Genomic DNA, 19,815 nt, shown 5'->3' with positions numbered 1-19,815 from the left:
AGCCAAACGCAATTCGTCTTCTTCGTCTGGGCGCCCGCGCGCATCGTCCATAAGAAACACGCAATATGCATGTATCAATATGTTCGAGAATCTGACCAGTATAGGCGGAGTTGCCCCTTCCCGAGCTCTAATTCTGTGAATGGCCTCTAGCTGCCCATCCATTGGCTTAGTCAGACAGAATTTGTCAGCACAATTGTTCAACACATCTGTAAGGTTTTCATTGTTTGACTGGGGTATTCCGTGGATTTCAATGTTACTTCTCTGGGAGCACTCTTCTAAACTTTCAATCGTTAGCTTCATCTGTGCGACCTCATCTGCCAGACTTTCTGGTTTAGTACCTAAGTTCATGGTTGTTGTCTGCAGAGCTTTAATATCTTCCTTTTGCGCTTCGATCGCCTTCAACAGCGAGTCATATTGTGAAGACATGTGTTCAAGTGATCTCTCCATTCCTACAATTTTTTTTGTGTTGTTCTTCCAATTTAAACAGTGTGTCATTATGTTTCATCATTTGTGTTTCGGCGGTTCTTTCCAATTTTCCTAGGCGTTCCAACACATTGCTGAGCTTCGACGACAGTTATTCAATTGAAGCCTTGGCATCGTTCAGTGATGAAGAAGGATGTTCAATATTTGCTTCTACTTTCAGAAAATATCTAAAACTGCTGTATGACCGCTGCAGAAGAAGCGACCACTAATTCGACTCTACCTAGAGGCTCTGGATTGGACTTGTCCTGAAAGCACCAGTCCCGAGATGGATAAAACAGCGTCTAGTATTTTTAAAGCATTTGGCGTTGCAGAATTATAAATTATAGTCCCGAAATCAAGGCGTGAGAGGACAAGACGTTTATACAAGTTAAGCAAACACTTTCGATCACTGCCCCATGTTGTGCCCGATAGAAGCTTTAGGAGATTCGTTGTCTTTAGGCACTTTGTCCTCAGATACTTAAGGTAAGAAATAAACGTCAGCTTGGAATCTGCTTGGACGGATGGATGGAGACGACGGAATGCCTTCAACTGCCGTCCATGACCTGAGCGCCATCTGCGTGCCCTACTCAACATGGACAGATGTGTTTAGCCCATTCTGATCCAAGATTAGCCCAAGATCTGACACATTCGCAGCGATCTCAACTTCTGACAATCTTTCAGCACTTCCGCCGTTTTTTCCACGTTACGCAAACATCTCTTGGCCGTGCATCAACAGTCGAGCATCACATCAACACTGGCTCTCACTCACCGCTGCGAGCCTGCGACAAAGACCATATCACGTGTCCGCTACAGAACGTCGCGTCATTCCTTAACAGGTTGATGATATGCTCCGTCAAGGCGTCATTCAACCTTCACAGAGTCCATGGGCCTCTCTCGTGGTACTCGTCACAAAGAAGGACAGTTGCATCCGCTTCTGTGTTGATTTTCGACGGCTGAACAAAATCACGCTGAAGGACGTCTACCCACTACCACGTATCGATGATGCTCTGGACTGTTTGCAGGGAGCGGCGCTCTTTTCGTCGTTGGATTTGTGGTCAGGCTACTGGCAGGTTCCGATGGCAGAGGCCGATCGCCCGAAAACTGCCTCTGTTACACCAGACGGCTTTTATGAATTCACCATCATGCCTTTCGGACTTTGCAACGCACCTGCTAGATTCGAAAGAATGATGGATAATGTTCTGCGTGGCCTCAAATCGAAAATATGTCTTTGTTAGCTTGACGACAATGTAGTGTTCGCCCTTGATTTCACAACGCACCTGTTCCGCCTCCAGCACGTACTCACTTGCTTGAGCAACGCCGGTTTGCAACTTAACCTTACGAAATGTCGATTTGCTGTTTATCAGCTCACAATTTTAGGCCATGTCGTGTCAAAGGAGGGCATTCGCCCGGATCCCGAGAAGCTACGTGCTGTTACTGCGTTCCCAAAACCTACCACCATCAAAGTGCTACGCAGTTTCATCGGCCTCTGTTCTTACTTCCTGCGATTCGTTCGACACTTTGCGTCAATTATATCGCCTCTCACGCAGCTCCTTGGTGGCACTAGAGATCTCTCATAATGGTCTCCAGAGTGTGACGACGCCTTCACAACCTTGCGCCGTCTTCTCACGACGCCACCCATTCTTCGTCATTTTGACCCTCAAGCGCCAACCGAAACCTATACCAACTTATACTTATAAAGGAGACTTATTGAGCTTAGTAGCGACAGCCGGTTGTAACATGCACCGTGCACAGTCCTGTAGCTCGAGCATCTGCGGCGCGCTTGATGCTGCGGATGTTGCTGACTCTGCGCCGATGTTCGTTATCTTCCGTACACCTGGAAAGTTTCGAGGTGCGGATGGCCTTAGCGCTACACTATATAAACATTCAAAGTAAGCTAGCCCAAATTATGGCGGCAGTATTTAATGAGGCCTATAACTAAAAGGCACCAACCCCTAAGACACTGACAAACCTAAAATAATCTGCTCTTACACGGCAAAATATCTACCAAACTGCGATTATAAAATATTTGTATAAGTTCTGGCGCGACGTGCTCAGAAGGTGATAAAATACGTAGTTGGGTCAAATCAGACGTGCGGCATACATAATCGTTCTATTGCCATGAACATACACAAAATGCGGAGCATGTTTGCGTGTTGTGACGCCATGCAAGCTGGAGTCGCTGCCCTTCTAGACCTCACAAATGCCTTTGACTGTCTAGATCGTAGTATTTTGTTCAATGTGTTGAATCACGTGAATCTAGGCAATATCTTAACTGAGGTGGTGTTCTTGGCGTATCCTGGCTGTAGTACGATAATAATTGTCAACCAGTCATTAGGGGTCCCCATTAAATTGTAGCGTTCTGTATGACAGGGATGTCCTCCCATCCCTCTTTTATTTACTATATATATCGAAACCTTGTGTTGGGGTATTATTGAAAATCAATCCATTCAGGGGTTTCTTGTACAAGCCACTGAAGTTATGCTTCTGGCGTATGCAGACGATGTGGTTGTATGTTTCACTGATACATAGAGCATCCAGAAAACAATCTGTACTGTGAAAAGCTTTGGTCAGGTCAGAGGCAGGTATGTAAACTGGGGGAAATATCTGGGGTTCTGGCAAGGCGAATGGTAGTCGACGCCTGACACTTTCACCAACGCAAGGTGGGTCACAACGCCAGTTAAATATTTGGGCGTTCCGCTCGAGGCTTACGTAGAAAATGAAGAATATTCTCGAATAGAAACAAGAGCGATTAAAGAAAACGTGGATAGATGGATGGCGCGACATCTCTCAATGTTTGCCAGGGCTACTGTCTGCAACCTGTTTTTAGAGCGGAGCTGTTACAGCCTCGCTAGGTTGGTCTTGTTGTCCGCAGTGTCGGTGAGCTAGGAGAGAGTGAAAGCACACCATAGGAGGAGCACACCATAGGAGGAGAGAAATACAGAGTGCGAGAGAAATAAATAAATAAATAAAACAGAACGAAATTTGTTCCTAGTGGGGAAATCCTTATCGGTGATAAAAGTCAAGTCCGCGATGGACGAGCGTCATAACTGCGCTATACATCCACGCTTGCAGAACGTACATTTATGGGAACCATATGGCTGCATTGTACCAACGATTGTTGCACAACTGTAGTCGCACAAATTTATTTAGTGGGGTGAAGGATGACGTTTGTGGTTGATATACCTGTTTTACGACAGTTGGTAAACCACGTTTTTTTTCGAGGTGTGACCGACCCTTTTCTGTTAACTGTGATTCAGGTTGGGCTCAAATGTGCACGGAGCGGGCACCGAAGTCATGTGTGGTCCGATTCGCGGTTATTTAAAAGAGGTGGTAACAAGCGTACGATTTTTGGCTGCAAGGTTTTCGAACGAAAGTTTGTTTGCTGCTGCTGCTAAAAGGAAGCTGTATCGGGATTTGTGTGAACTAGTATTGCTTGTCCCTATGTAGAGGGCCATTGGCAGCACAGGCCAGGGCATGGCGGTTCCAAAACGAGTGAAAAGAAGGCGAATTAGCTCAGGAGCGAAATCTTTTTTTTAAGTTACATACAAATGCATTAGCAGTAAGAACTTTTTTAGAGGAACGGTTTTTTTTTTCTACCGTGGCGCTCACACTGTCTGATATGCAAGAAACTGGATCATGTTTTTGTTCACTGCTGGGAGGGGGTATATTTTTCTGACGTGCTTCAATAAACGCTAAAGATATAGTTTCCACTAGATCATCATGTTAAAAGATTTCTGAACATCAGCAGCTCAGACAGAGTACAATACAACTTGATAATGCTTACTAGCCTGCACTGACTGTGGCACGCCCGAATGGTGGGTTTTCACTGTGACCCGGGCGCGGGACCCGCCCGCTTGTTGTTCCGCTAGTGTATGCCACTTTTTGTAGAGATGCAGAGAATGCAAAAGTGTATTCCTGAGTAGCTGTCGAGGTTTGAGCCCTTGACAGTGCTGAGAGAATTTTACACGACATTGCCAGCAGTGCTGGACTGGCGGGTCCGTTTCGAAAATAATTTCGTATTGTATGTTGTAAATTTTTCGGTTTTCTTTGTGTGAACATGTGTTGGACTGTAAGCGGTAATGATAAAAAAACGCGTCCATGGCGTAATCTGTACTAGAGGCCCTTGGTTCGAATAGTGCCGTTCGGCCCATTTAACAATGTTTTGTTTTATTACTCATTACACAGTACTTGGTTGAAAATTACGAGTTCACAAAGTTACGAAGCCGTATCAAGCCAGAAGGGCGGAGTGTAGGCGAATCCACGTACGTCCCGTAATTCCCATGCTGGCCTAACCATCGCGCTTGCAGGTCCCATAGACACTAGCGGCAGACTTCCCTCTTGTAATTATTGTATGAAACTCTATGCTGTGAACAAAGCATATTTTACTCGTTGGCGCCGCACGTTTCATCCGTAACTGAAGTTCATCCCGGACCCCGGCATCATATGCTTTCGTGTTAAAAGGACGTGTATTCCCTACCTCGCATTTGCGACGCCCTTAACTGCCTCCTCGGTGCTCAATATTTCTCTTGTATTGACCTTCGCTCCGGCTACTGGCAGATTGTCACGGACGATGTAGGCCGGGATAAGACCCCCTTTGTAACATCCCACCGTCCATACCAATTGAAAGTGATGCCATTCGGTCTATGCAACCCCTCGGCCATATTTGAATGCATGATGGACTCCTTTCTTCATGGGTTCAAATGGTCCACATGCCTGTGCTACTTGGACAACGTTATATTATTCTATCCAGCATTAGCGACGACCCACGAGCTCCTCTCAGTACTCCTGAATGTTTTTCGTCGAGCCGGTCTGTATCTAAACGCATCAAAGTACACCTCCTTGATGCGAACGGAGTGCAACTGGACCCAGGCAAAAACCGTGCTCATACGCCCATCCCTGTTCCGAAGTGTGTCAAGAGTGTGCGCAGCTTCATCGGCGCGCACTCGTACTTCTGCCTCTTGGTGAAAATTTCGTTGACATAGCCCGACCACTAACAGGGCGTTTGAAGCAATACGCTCTTTCCAAGTGGGGCGATGAAGAGGCCTCTGCGTTCTCGCATCTAATCCCCATTCTCAAAAGACCGCCCGCTCTGGCTCATTTTGATTTTTGTGCACCTGCCGAAGTCCGCACCGATGTCAGCGGCCACGGAATCGGGGCAGTACTAGCACAACTCCAGCGTGGCAACGACTGTAATATCGCATATGCCAGTAGGCTCCTGTCAACCTCCGAGAGCAACTATTCCATCATTGAGCGTGAGTGTCGGAGCCTTGTTTCGGAGCCTTGTTTGGGTGGTCGGGAAGTTTCGTCCATACTTATATGGCCGAGCCTTTTCAGTAGTCACCCGCCGTGGTTGCTCAGTGGCCATGGTGGTGGGCTGCCGAGCACGAGGTCGCGGGATCGAATCCCGGCCACGGCGGCCGCATTTCGGTGGGGGCGAAATGCGAAAGCACCCGTGTACATAGATTTAGGTGCACGTTAAAGAACCCCAGGTGGCCGAAATCTCCGGAGTCCCTCACTACGGCGTGCCTCATAATCAGATCGTGGTTTTGGCACGCAAAACCCCATAATTTTTTTTCTTTTCAGTCGTCACAGACGATCACGCGCTTTGGTGGTTGTGCTAACTGAAATACCCTATAGGATGACTTCGTCGCTTGGCCGTACGCCTACAAGAATATTCGCAGTCTGTCATATTTACAAATCTGGCCGTCTCCACAAGGACGCTGATTGATTCATCGCTACCAGGTCGACGAGCCTGACGACGCCGGCAGTAGGACCGCCAACGGGATTTTTTCTGTTTGCCGTCGTTAACATCGCAGATTAGCAGTACCGGGACCTATCTCTGCGAGCACTCATTGAGAGTCTGCACTCGTCACCTACCCACGCCTCTGTTCACCGATATATCCTCCAGGGTGGCATTCTCTACCGAAGGAACTTACTCCCTGGCGGGTCTGATCTGCTTCTTGTCGTGCCCAAACATCGACGACGGGCTGAGCAATTTGAGGTCCATGATGCACCCACTGCAGGACATCTTGGGGTCTCTCGAACGTACAATCGCGTCCGCCGCCGCATCTATTGACCCCGCTTCGCTCGTTCCGTCCGACGCTATGTTGCTGCCTGTGATTCCTACCAGCGTCGGAAAACGCCTCAGGAGTTACGTGCTGGTCATGTCACCGTCCCTGTGGAACCATTTTTCGCTGTTGGATTCGATATTCTCGGCCCCTATCCCACGTCATCAACTGGAAGCAAATGGGCAGCCGTTGCAACTGATTACGCCACCCGCTACGCCATCACCCAGGCTCTTCCGACCTGTTGCGCCACTGACGTCGGAGACTCTCTTGCGTGACATTCTCTTGCTTCATGGCGCCCCGTTACAGCTGCTTACTGATCGTGGTCGTAACTTTTTGTCGAATATTATCGCCAACATTGTGCATTCCTGCTCGACTAACCAGAAGCTGACCACCTCATGCCATCATCAAACCAATGGACTGACAGAGCGGTTGAATGGGGCCCTCACAGATATGCTGTCCAGGTAAGTTTCGCAGGAAAACCATGACTGGGACGTTGCTCTTCCTTACGTCACATTTGCCTATAATTGTTCTAGGCAAGAAACCGCCAAATTTTCTCATTCATATCTATTGTGCGGTTGCTAACCTACCTTGCCCCTAGATACTACACATCCTCCGGTGACCTCAACAAGCTAGTTTGCGCGTGACGCCATCGCCCTGGTCGACCATGCACGGCAACTTGCCCGTACTCAACTGACTGCCTAACAAACTACTCAGCAGCGTCGGTATAACGTGACGCACCGTGACGCACAGTTTTTGCCTGGTGCACTCGTGCTCCCGTGGTCACCCTCTCGTCATGTCGGCCTTTCAGAGAAGCTTCTTTCGCGATACACGGGGCCCGACCGCGTGCAGCGCCAGGTGACGCCAGTGACCTATGAAAATGCTCCTGTGACTTCTACCTCATCCTCTATTCATTCATCCATTGAGGTCTTGCGCGTGAGTAGGCTCAATGCCTACTACACTGCTTCCGAGGCCGGCCTTTATTTGCACCGGGACGGCGCCATTACCGCCGGGGTAGTGCGATAGACGAGTAAATATGATGACGAAAAGGCGAGCAGTGTGAAGAAGGCGACGATTAGAAGATAGCGCTGGTTGTTGCCGTCTGACCCAGTGCAGCGTATTCATTTCTAAGTATACTTGTATATAGCTTCTCGTCTGGCTCTTCCCACGAAACAATATTTCAGCTGTTAGTAATAGTAAGCAAACGTAACCTTGTTTTCCTGAAATAGTTTAGCACCTTCCGGGCACATCCTTCATATGAATCGCCTCTAGACTAGCACTGTAGTGGTGATATTGTAGCACCTATATTGGCCGAATGCTCGAGAGACTTCCTTTTTTTTAGACATTACTGCAGGCGAAATGGGCATTATTATCTCTTCTCGGCAAGGTACAACACGTTTTCGAGTTATATTCCAGCTTTATTATCGCCTGATTGCTCCTCACATTTAAAGTATAGTTTCTTTCGAATATTGAATTGCAGTGGTAGCTAACGCCTACTTGGCACTGTAACTGACACTAGAAGGTTTAAAAAACTTTTGAGACCTCCTTGAAGCGGCAGTACCTACATCGTAAACCACCACATCGGCTTTGATAAGCACCGAATAGAGTAATTTGTCCGTAGCGTTCAAGTTGTTGGCCACTTAACGAGCAACAATACTTCAGCACATGCGTGTCTCATTGTAGGTCTATACTCCTCTATGGTTGTATCGCACTAAACATTTGAGTGATTGGCGTCCGTAATTCTTACCAATTATTCCAAATTACGAAGGCTTGTTGCCACTTCATAACAAAACTCCCGATCCAAGCAATAAATGATCGACGTGCGCGCTCCGAGAATGCAACCACTTTAAAATTGTTCACGGTCCTCTTGACCACCTTAAAATACCTTTTTTTCTTTTGCTGGGGATATAAGTATTACTTATTTTCATTATGACGCAAGCTATAAAGTGTTTGTTGATTGCTAAACATTCAAACAAGTTGTAGAGACGACAAAATTGTTTGCGAATAATAGCTGCTGTGGTTTTCATTTTTCTGGACTGCAATGAAAGTGCGTCAAATATGAAACAGCAGAACGATACTAGGCGCTTGCTTCTAGCGATGTTAGTGCCTTCAAACATGATATGTATGAACAACTGACAACCAATGCTGCACGCAGACCGAGAATGTGAATAGAAAGCAAGCAAAATTGATGGGCGATGGCCACACCCATCGTCTTCGATACCTCGACATACACCGCCAAAAGCCATTCACCCTTTACGTAGTCTGTCAACACCAAAAAGGTTGACAGTGCTTCAATTGTAGTCATGCAATAGTAATCGTGTAACGTTGGCTTCACTTGCCTAATTGCTTCAACAGACAAGATAACTAGGCAAAAGTAGAAATCTATGTCATTGTTTTGGATACATCTACGCTGCTCAAGGCTGTCCTGCAGCATAGATGATTCGTTCGCAGCATGTTCGACGGCATTAAAGTCGCTGCGCGTAAGCCCTAGTCACTGGGTACCTTTTCAAATATTGCATGCTCAATCCCTCAAAAAAATTAAGGACATACCAGTTAGCATCATGAAAATAAATTATTGGTGTTTCTCAATAGGCTCTACAACTTCTTCATTGAAGATATTGCCTTTAGAGCATCTCTTTAAAAGTTGTTTAATAGTTTACTGGTAATTATTTATCTAAGTCTATAGTAAAAGCACTTTTCAGTTGCTCAAGAAAATTTACAATATTAAGGTGTTTGCATTCGCGTAACGCACTGAGGAAAACTTTTAATGTTGGCATGAGTTAGCTGAACAGCCCTCTATATAGTACAGATGTTCTCATCACCATCAGACTAGTTTTGTTAAACGAAGTTTATAATTTCTATAAAACAAGAATCAAATATTCCTGAGTTTCCATGCAGCCACGTAGAAAAATATCACTTACGTTAGCTGCAGTTATGAAGAAAATCATCTCTTCGCTGATAAACTTTATGTAGCCGAGTCTCAGCTGCGTGTCCATATTGACGGTCTTATGATTGTACATCAACCTCCACATCTGCAAAGAGAGAAGCACATATAGTAATACAGTGTGCAACGACTATGTTTCTTGAAGTCAACAGGAGCGTCAATCTCACATGGGCAGGTGATATTTTGTGTGAAATTGAATGATTGGACGTCGCTTGATGTTTTGCGGTGTGAAGATAACTGCAATTGTGCTTATCTCTCTGGGTACTCAGTTGCATCTTTAACATGGATTTTACTGGCTGGCACACAGATCAATACGCTAGTATATTGCCGTCGAATTAGTATTGTATCAAGCTACTCAAGAATCGGGTAGCACATTATTTTTAAGCAGAAACAACATATCCACGATAAACATCGGCCACCGTGCTTTCTGTTTTGTTTTACCTCTCAACTACGCTGCGACTTTGCGTAGTTGACTTGAATTCTAGTGCGCTAAGCTCATTTAGAAATCTTAACAACTTCGTTCCCCAAGGCTTAGCGCTGGCCAGGTCTCTCCTTGAGTTAAGTGAAAACTGCAGGGGCGCAAATATATTCTACCTAAATTTAACAAAGAAAATGTACATTTTTACGCTACAAGCCTCCCCAATTTTTGCCTCAATTAGAAAAAGGAATGATCTTGTTTAGGTGTAGAAACATGGCAAGGTTATACTTGGTCATCGGCAAAGACAAGTATAGTCTCCCAGCCCTTTTTAACTCCTATATCTTGCCCGGTCTATGGTAACTAGTAAGCGATGACGGCTAGTGAGACAGAAACATTTCAGGAATTAGAGGACGAAATTATTGGCCAAGTCATGTGAACATCACCTCTATCGACTACAATAAATTACGCAAGCAGAGAAGAAATTGCGGATTTCATTTTTATAAATAGCCTCTTGCTTAAGCAGCCATTTAAAAGGTCACAGTGCTCCTTTAAAATATTGGTTTAGTGTTCTAGAGAGTGAATGCATTGATTAATAAATTTAGTAAAAGCCCATTCCCGAATAGACACATTCTCGCCAGCACGAACAACCCAACGCCTAAGTTGAACGCGTCAATTGACGAAGTATTCGGGATACGTGCTATGAATATCCTATGAAAAACGTAGCCGAAGAATATTACGTCAGATACGGCAAATCGATAACATGCTGGAAGAATGTCATAACCGAGAGCAAATATTACCGTTAGAATTGGATGCGTTAACCGACGACGCCATGTTCCGGACATTCGACAGCGCAGTTGTCAGTCGCACGTTCATGATAACACGTTGTCAGTAGCACGTTCGTAACAATAGGTACTGCGAAACGTGGCCCAGTTGTATAGCGCCGGCCTGGGCTGCGGGAGGTGGTGGGTTCAATTCCCAGCGCTGCCGGGTACCCATTGGTTCAAATGAGCAGAAGTGTACCCCGGCCTGGCGTTCGGCTTCCTTGAAGGGTTATGCGCTTGGAAAACGAGCCTGCACTATGAGTACCCGTCGAAACCTTCATGAGCACAAAAAAGTGGTGTTTGGACCGCTCTCATGGCGACCATTTCCCATGTGGCGCCGCAAATGCACCTTTTCAGGTGGGGACGCTTTCGGGTTGGAGACAAACACTCTTTTCCAAGCGTTGAGGTCCCATAATGGCCGAGCACCCGGCCGGGAGTGCGCTTGTACCTAGATTACCGGTAGGATCCTGGCGCCAGCACTTGTCTCCCACAGCCGCGGTGGATGATCTTCAACAAGGCCTGCCATGTGACTGACGGCCGACTGCAGCGTCGGCCAAGCGGTAGCGCATCCGGCTCAAATGCGGGAGGTACTGAGTTCAAATCCCGGTTCCACATAAAAAAACGCCTTTTTTCTAATTGGTAGTGATGTCCCTACCAGAAGAAAGTCCGTCTCTTCTCGCTTTGAGGCGAATATTGACCAACATGTCTTTTTATAAACCTATCATACGGTATATGTTATAGCGCTGCTAAACTTGTTTTACGATTATGGATGAGATTTCGAATAAACAAGCACCAAAAAATTATCTGCGATGTTTATTGTAAACGATTTTGCCGTAAAAATACATGCCAATTCTTGGTCAGACGTCACGCAGAATAGCGGATAATGGCGTCACGCAGAAGAGCTTAATAAACCACCCCTGTTACACGTACTACATGAGTTGGCCAGATCAATTTGCTCCTGCTAATTCCAGCTGAGGTGTCATCTACCGAGGGCTGTTCTATACACCATCGTAACTTATGTTAGGAATTGTCCTTAAACATATCATATAGACAAGCTTTGCTTATTCAGCGATCTCTGACTTTACCTTAGTTATTTGCGGCCCATTGAATAAATCTGGCAAAATATCATAGTTATATATTTTCGCGATAGAGACAGCCCTAGTTAGCACTCTCTGCTAAAAGCTTTTCAACTTTTACTTATTCTAAAGCTCTTTTCGTAATTACGGACCTTCTTGGCAATTTGGTGTGACGTAGAGCATGGCAAAATGCCAGTTGACCTTGCTGGCAATGGCCTTTCTACTTTTCTAGTGATATTGTCACGTAGTAGTCACGGTGAAGAAAGCAGTACTAAAGCTATGAATGACGAAGCTAATTCGTTATAGGGCGATCTTGTGCCCAGCAAGGAAAGTAACCCACATTACAAGAACGGCGAATACAATCGTCGGTCGTCGATAAAAACTGATCAGCGGCGAAACGCGTCGGTTTTTATACATGAGTCATCGAAGGTTCCAGAGTGATCCCTGGTGCCCGCGTGTCTTCCAGAAAGTACTGCGCAATTCTCGTCGCTCATACAATCAGTTTACATAAGCGTCGGTGACCACAGACAACTGATAGAAGAATCGATAACGTTCGAGAAACTTCCGATGCATGCAGGCACGTCCTCCGCCGAGCGATAACGTTTAACATTTGTTAGCCGGTGAAAAGTAGTCACCGGTGAAAGATAAACTAGTTAATGCGTCAAAACCGTCCCCTTAAAAAAGCATCATCGCGATGCTACAATCAGGAATGTAAAAACAAAACCATGCATAAAAAAGAAAACAACAGCAAACAACAAAGTCCCTAAGCTCGTCAGCGGGCGTTGAAAGGCTTAAGACGCATCACGTGGATGACTTCAGGTCGTGCGCGGCGCCACTGTGATTGCGAAATGCCGTCTGGAACGACCTCATAGTCCAGTCTGCCAATACGTCGGATTATCTTATAGTGTCCGAAATAGCACAGTAACCGTTTCTCGCTAAGTCCTCGTCGGCGTATCGGAGTCCAGACCCAAACACGTTCTCCGGGCTGGTACTCGACGTGGCGTAGTCGAAGATTGTAGTGTCGGCTGTCGGTTCTCTGCTGGTTCTTGATGCGCAGGTGAGCGAGCTGTCGATCTCCTTCGGCACGCTGCAAATAGCTGGCAACGTCAAGATTTTCTTCGTCGGTGACGTCCGGTAGCATGACGTCAAGCCAGGTTGAACGGCGCCATCTGTGTCGTTTCTTGCGCGGCCGTGTTGTATGCGAAGGTCACGTACGGAAGAATGGCCTCCCACGTCTTGTGTTCGACATCGACATACATTGTCAGCATGTCGGTGATGGTCTTATTTAGGAGCTCGGTGAGGCCATTCGTCTGCGGGTGGTAGGCGGTGGTCCGGCGATGGCTTGTCTGGCTGTATCGCAGGATGGCTTGAGTTAGATCTGCCGTAAAGGCCGTACCTCTGCGGTGAGGAGGACTTCTGGGGAACCATGTCGCAGGAGGATGTTCTCAACGAAGAATCTGGCTACCTCGGTGGCACTGCCTTTGGCCAAGGCTTTTGTTTCGGCGTAGCGGTTGAGGTAGTCCGTAGCCTCGAAGATCCATTTATTCCTGGACGTCGACGTCGGGAAAGGCCCCAGTAAGTCCATCCCAATCTGCTGGAATGGTCGTCGAGGTGGTTCGATCGGTTGTAGAAGCCCGGCTGGCCTTGTCGGCGGTGTTTTGCGTCGCTGACAGTCTCGGCATGTCCTTACGTAATGGACGACGTCGACAGTGAGGCGAGGCCAGTAGTACTTTTCTTGTATCCTCGCGAGCGTGCGGGAAAAATCGAGGTGTCCAGCCGTTGGGTCGTCATGGAGAGCTTGCAGAACCTCTGGACGCAATGCTGAGGGTACCACGAGGAGGTAGCTGGCTCGGAGTCACGAGTTCTTCTTTAGGAAAATGTCGTTTTACAAGAAAAACGACACCAATGCTCCCCTGAACACCTTCAGCACAACGATGCTCTGCCTTCCAGGTAGTCTACAAGGCTCCTTAGTTCCGGGTAGTCTCGCTGTTGTCCGCTCAATTCGTCAGCACTGATGAGTCCCAAGAAAGTGCCGCCTTCCTGGTCATCGTGTGGCAACAGTTCGACGGGGGCGCGAGACAAGCAGTCGGCGTCAGAGTGTTTTTGCCCGGACTTGTAAACGACGGTGATGTCGAAGGCCTGAAGTCTCAGAGTCCATCTTGCGAGATGACCTGATGGATCCTTCAAGTTAGCTAGCCAGCACAAGGCATGGTGCTCGCTCACTACTTTGAATGGCCTGCCATAGAGGTAAGGGCGAAACATTGATGTAGCCCAGATGATGGCGAGGCACTCCTTTACTGTTGCGGAATAATTTGATTCCGACTTCGACAGCGACCGGCTAGCGTAACTTACAAGCACATCTAGTCTGTCAGTCCTCTGCACAAGCACAGCGCCGAGTCCTACGTTGCTTTCTTCGCTGTGAACTTCGATATCGGCGTTTTCGCGAAATGCGCAATTATTGTCAGCGATTGCAGGCGCTTCCGTTGATCAAATGCTTCGACTTGCGGCGTCTCCCACTTGAACTCGACGTCGCCATTCGTGAGATACGTCAGTGGCTCGGCAATCCGGGAGAAGTCCTTGGCGAAGCGCCTGTAATGGGTGCACAGTTCAAGAAATCTAAGCACTGCCTTCTTGTCGCCGGGCGGAGGAAAGTCAGTGATTGCCGCCGTTTTCTGTGGGTCAGGGCACACTGCAGACTTGCTGATGACGTGGCCCAAGAACAAGAGCTCCTCGTATGCGAAGCAGTACTTTTCTGGCTTAAACGTGAGTCCAGGGGTCTTGATTGCTTGAAGCACTGTTTCAAGGCACCGGAGGTGTTCTTCGAAGCTTGAAGCTTGAGGAAACACAACGACGTCGTCCATGTAGACGAGGGAAGTGTGCCACTTCAAGCCAGCCCGTACTGTATCCATGACGCGTTGGAGAGTTGCAGGTGCCGAGCAAAGACCAAACGGTATGACCTTGAACTCAAACAGTCCGTCTGGTGTTATAAAGGCAGTCTTCTCCCGGTCCCTCTCGTCGACTTCGACTTGCCAGTAGCCGGTTTTAAGGTCCATCGACAAAAATACTTTGCCATGTAGAGTCCATCCAAGGCGTCGTCTATCCGCGGGAGAGGGTATACGTCTTTCTTTGTGATTTTGTTGAGGTAACGATGATCGACGCAGAAACGTAGGGTTCCATCCTTCTTCTTCACTAACACCACGGGGGATGCCCACGGGCTCTTGTACACCTGGATGATGTCGATGCGTAGCATTTCGTCGACTTGTTGCCTTATTGCCTCGCGTTCGCGCGCCGAAACTCGGCACGCGCTCTGACGGAGTGGGTGGACATATTCGTCGTTTATGATGCGGTGCTTGGCGACATGGGTTTGTCGAATTTTTGACGACGCCTTGTATTGAAGGAGCAGGACTTTTAGCTGTTATTTCTTATGCCTGGGAAGGTTTTGATTGATGTCGAAAGCTGGTTCAGATACTGCAGTCGTCGTTGCAAGTTCGATATATAGAATCCGTAAAGGCGAAAGCACTGCTGGCTTGTACTATTTCATCCATTTAGGCGACCGTGGTGCCTTTGTTAATGTGCTTGTATTCGGGGCTGAAGTTTGTGATCATCACTCTTGCTTTCCTTTATTCCTGAAAACAAGTGGTACAAGGTTTCAAGGCATTAGGAAAAAAAGTTGCTACGAACAGAAACTTGACTAGTCCTAATAACCAGAAGGCAGCAGACAGCAAGAAGAGAACAGATGAAACAGATGGGAGATGGCTTTCCCTTCACGTGGCTCAGCAATGCCTCTAGTGAAGCAAATCTCATGGTCGAGCAGTAAGTGATGATCGCCCTCGACGACGCCCTGTATGTCTCCAGGCACTTCGGTACCGACGGAAATCGTTACGCTGGAGCGAGGCGGAACGGTAACTTGTTCTTCAATCACATTCAAGGCATGATAACTGATGTTTGTAAACGTCGGTATCGCTTTGTGCGTTGAAAGCGTTATCGACTTGAACCTTAATTCGATGACTGTACCGTGTTGATTTAGAAAGACCATGCCTAGGGTGACATCCCTGGAGCAGTGTTGCAGTATAACAAGGCTCACCGGGTAAGTGCGATTGTTAACCGTTATTCTCCCTGTGCAGATTCCAGCCGGCGTTATCAGGTGGCCTCCCGCTGTCCGAATATCGAGTCCTTGCCAGGCCATTTTCACCTTCTTCAGCTTGGTGGCGAACGGGCCACTGAAGACGCAATAGTCGGCTCCAGTGTCGACGAGCAGTAACGCTATGACCATCGGTCAGCACGTCTAGGTAGGTATACAATCGCCTGGGGCTGCGTTTAAGTCGTGTCGTCGGATCACGGCTGCGTCGGCTTGCTCCGCTGCTGTTAAGTCGCGTCGGCAGTTCTTCTTTCGGCGCGAAGTGTTGTAGTCAAGGCTCTTGCCAGGTGGCGTGCTGATACCTCGTCGTGATGATTAGCGAATCATCGTCGACGGCGGAGAAGGATTTTCGGCATTGTGTCACACAGCAACCGCGACTCCATCGGTTGCTGCTTTTAGTTTCCCGGGTAAGGGCTTGGAGATCGGCCCCGGGATGCGCTGGCTTACTGACGGCGATGCAGCGAGATGTAGCGGCCTGGGACGGCGACCGTGAGGGTCGTCGTGGTTTCCACTGGGCACCGGCGAGGTAGTCAGTGATGTCGCGTGGTTGTTCACCTCGCACTGGCTGCGGCGCGTTGACGGCGAATCTCCGTAGACCCATCGCGCGGAACTGGCAGAGACGGTAGGTGTGGCCGGCTTCTCCGCAGTGGTAGCAGAGTGGGCGGTGATCGGGGATGCGCCAAACGTCGGTCTTCCTCGGGCCATAGCGCTGACCGACAGGTGGGCGCGATGGCGTGGGGGGCGGCGGTGGTGGCTGGCGAAGGAATGGCGGCGGCGTAGGGTCCTGTCGCTGGCGCGGAGGGGCGATAGCCTGGCGTGCAGCAGCGGCGCAGCTCATTGCTTGCGGCTGAGGCTGCGGTGGTTCGAGAAGTCCTAGCGATTGCTGGGTTTCCCCTGTACGATATCGATGATCGAAGCAACTTGAGGCTGGGACGACGGTAGCAGCTTTTGCAGCTCTTCGCGCACGATCGCCCTGATGTTCCCTTGCAGGTCGTCGGAGGAGAGTCCTTGGAGTGTGGCCACGAACGGCGATTGTATTGCTGGTTGCGCATGTCCAGTGTTTTCTCGATCGTCGTAGCTTTCGAGAGAAAGTCTTGGACTGTCGTTGGTGGATTTCGTATCAGTCCGGCGAATAGTTCCTGCTTAACTCCCCGCAATAGCAAGCGAACTTTCTTGTCTTCGGGGATAGCGGGGTCGGCGCGCCGGAATAATCGAGTCATTTCTCCGGTGTACATACCAATGCTCTCATTGGGGAGCTGTACATTGTTCTGCAGCAAGGCTTCAGCTCTTTCTTTACGGACGATGCTCTGAAGGTGTTCAGGAATGCGGCTCGGAAGAGGTTCCAGGTTGTTAGTGTAGGCTCTCTATTCTCGAACCAGGTTCTGGCGCCATCTTCAAGAGAGAAATAGACATGACGCAGCTTTTCGTCGCAGCTCCACCTTTTGAATGTAGCGACCCGGTCGTATGCCTCCAGCTAGCCTTCGGGGTCTTCTCATGGCAAACCACGGAAAGTCGGCGACTCCCTGGGTTGTTGCATCACGACTGCAGATATTGACACAGGCGCTGTCATGGTAGGTTCTGCCGAGGCATGGCTTTTGTCCTCTTGGTCTTGTCGAGCAGCGGTTTGTACTCCGGTGGCAGGTTTAGCAGCCTACGGCTAGCTCGATGGTCGGGGTAGGCGTCGACGTCTTCTCGACGGTGTGGGCTCTGCTCACGGCTGGACGGGAGGCGGGAGTCCGGTACAAGGACATAAAAGCACCTCCACCAGATGTCACGTAGTAGTGACGGTGAAGAAAACGGTACTAAGACTGTGAATGACGAAGCCTGTTCTTTATTGGGCGATCCTGTGCCCAGCAAGGAACGTAACTCACTTTACAAGAGCGGCGAGCACAATCGTCGGTCGTCGCTAAAAACTGATCAGCGGCGAAACGCGTCGACGGCTTTTATACATGAGTCATGGAAGGTTCCAGAGTAATCCCTGGTGCCCGCGTGTGTTTTAGAAAGTACTATGCAATTCGCGTCGCTCATACAAACAGACTACACAAGCGTCGGTGGCCACAGAAAACAGATAGAAGAATCAAAAACGTTCGAGAGACTTCCGATACATGCAGGCGCATCCTGCGCCGAGCGATAACGTTGAACATTTGTGAGTGGGTGAAAAGCGGTCATCGGTGAAAGAGAAACAAGTACATGTGTCAATATGTTCCACTTTTTTCTCCTATCATGTAAGGACAAATTAATGTGTTGGCACTTTGCCTTGCTATTGACTATAAGTTCAGTATAACTTTAAACTTCACGCTTTCACTGTATGTTCTGATTTTTCGCTAATTATCCCAGTTTAATTGTTCCTGAATTAGAGAAATTCATTTCGCTAGTCTCTGTAATAACAGCATAATAAACCACAATTATAAGTTATTACGCGCATGCACAAAATTGTTACTGAGTAATTATATTCCTACAATGGTGCATGAAACCTGTTCGGCCTTTGCTTTTAAACTATTCAGAAATTTGTGAACTTGTCCGTAAATTTATGATGAATTCAGCTTCTTTGTCATCATATGGGAACATGAAACACATCCAGTTATAATTTATTGAATCTAAAATATAGCTCATACCCCGATGGGTAGGAGCAAAAAAAAGAGAAGAATTGATGTTATGTCAAGTATTGTGTTAATATTATTTATTCAATAAAAATATATAGTTAAAAACGGCGAAATTCTATTGCTATTCTAAGGAGAAAATTCGGTTCCAATATTCGGAAATCGCGATAGAAATATCTGGAACTCACTCGGTACACCAGCTGCACTGCAGACTTCTCATAGAAGAGGTCCCACATCATGTCCGGTCCATACTAAAATAGAATAAAGCAAGAAAAGTTCCTGTAATTATTTTACTCAAAATTTGGTGCTTTACGTACCACTCACGGAACGTTCGTCCTAGCTATGCATTACAGAAATAAATTCTCGGATTTTACTTGCCAAAACCGCGATCCGATTAGGCGGCACATTGTAGCCTGCCACATTAACCCCATTCAGGAATATTTTGATCCCCTTGGTTCAATAGCGCACACTCAAATCACGGCTGTACATGGAATTTTTGCCTTTTGCCCCCATGGAAATGCGTCCGACACGGGAGCGATTTGATACCGCGACCTCGTAATTAGCAGCGTAACGTCAAACCACTTAACAACCGCGGCCGACACTACTGCATTACTGCTACAACTTAGGAATAGACACCGTGTTGAATCTATGTTCTAAACAGTGGGCTCTTATGATGCGGATACACATACAGAAATATAGAGCTATACAATTTAAGCCTTGGGTATTGTCCAGGCATAATTTTTTGCAGGTAATATGACACTAGTACAGAATTCTTAATTACTGAGTAACCTATGCATGCAGCCTGTGTTAGCCCAAGTTACGCCACCCTAAGTTACAAATGCAAGACCATACTACCAAACTGCCACAGGGTATACATCGATACGACAAGGTTGCTGAAATTGTGACAAGAGTATCTAAATGTGAAGAAAAATCGCCAGTAGCTTCCAGTTTGCAGACCGAGGTACAGACATAAAGTGTAAATTTTCACAAAATTTTTTGTCATCGGTGTTTTACCTTGTTCTCTTCAGGCTAACACAGAATGCATTAGTCGCTGCAGTAGGAATGTGTCTGTTTGCAGGCTAGTATAAACGACAACCTAGACTGATAGTGCCGTTTATTGGTATCGAGGTGCCCTCCCATATACAAACATTTTTTTATGTGAGGAACGTGTGCTTCAAATAACTTCACTACTTTTGGGTCTGCCTCATCTTAATATAAGCGTAGAAGCGACTGGAGGTGTGTACCACAGTGGTCAACCTTGGCCGTCCTTCTAAAGCAGACGTAACATGCT

The 19,815-nt window shown here is 47.5% G+C and overlaps 1 protein-coding gene across 1 annotated transcript in view; it reads right to left on the bottom strand.

Annotated features, from left to right (window-relative positions):
* LOC119445412 (uncharacterized) overlaps positions 1 to 19,111 on the bottom strand; it is a 67,354-nt gene extending 48,243 nt beyond the window's left edge. Inside the window, exons 1-2 of the mRNA XM_037709703.2 lie at positions 18,713 to 19,111; positions 9,449 to 9,559 (exon numbers count right to left, since the gene is read on the bottom strand). Coding sequence (XP_037565631.1) covers positions 9,449 to 9,559; positions 18,713 to 18,763 — 162 coding nt within the window. The 5' untranslated portion in view covers positions 18,764 to 19,111. The remainder of the gene's footprint in view (positions 1 to 9,448; positions 9,560 to 18,712) is intronic.
* Positions 19,112 to 19,815: the final 704 nt, after the last annotated feature.

This window comes from Dermacentor silvarum, chromosome 3 (assembly GCF_013339745.2).
Source record: "Dermacentor silvarum isolate Dsil-2018 chromosome 3, BIME_Dsil_1.4, whole genome shotgun sequence".
Classification (NCBI taxonomy): Eukaryota; Metazoa; Arthropoda; class Arachnida; order Ixodida; family Ixodidae; genus Dermacentor; species Dermacentor silvarum.
The sequence above is the reverse complement of the archived record's forward strand: the minus strand, read 5'-3'. Positions and strand labels throughout refer to the sequence as shown.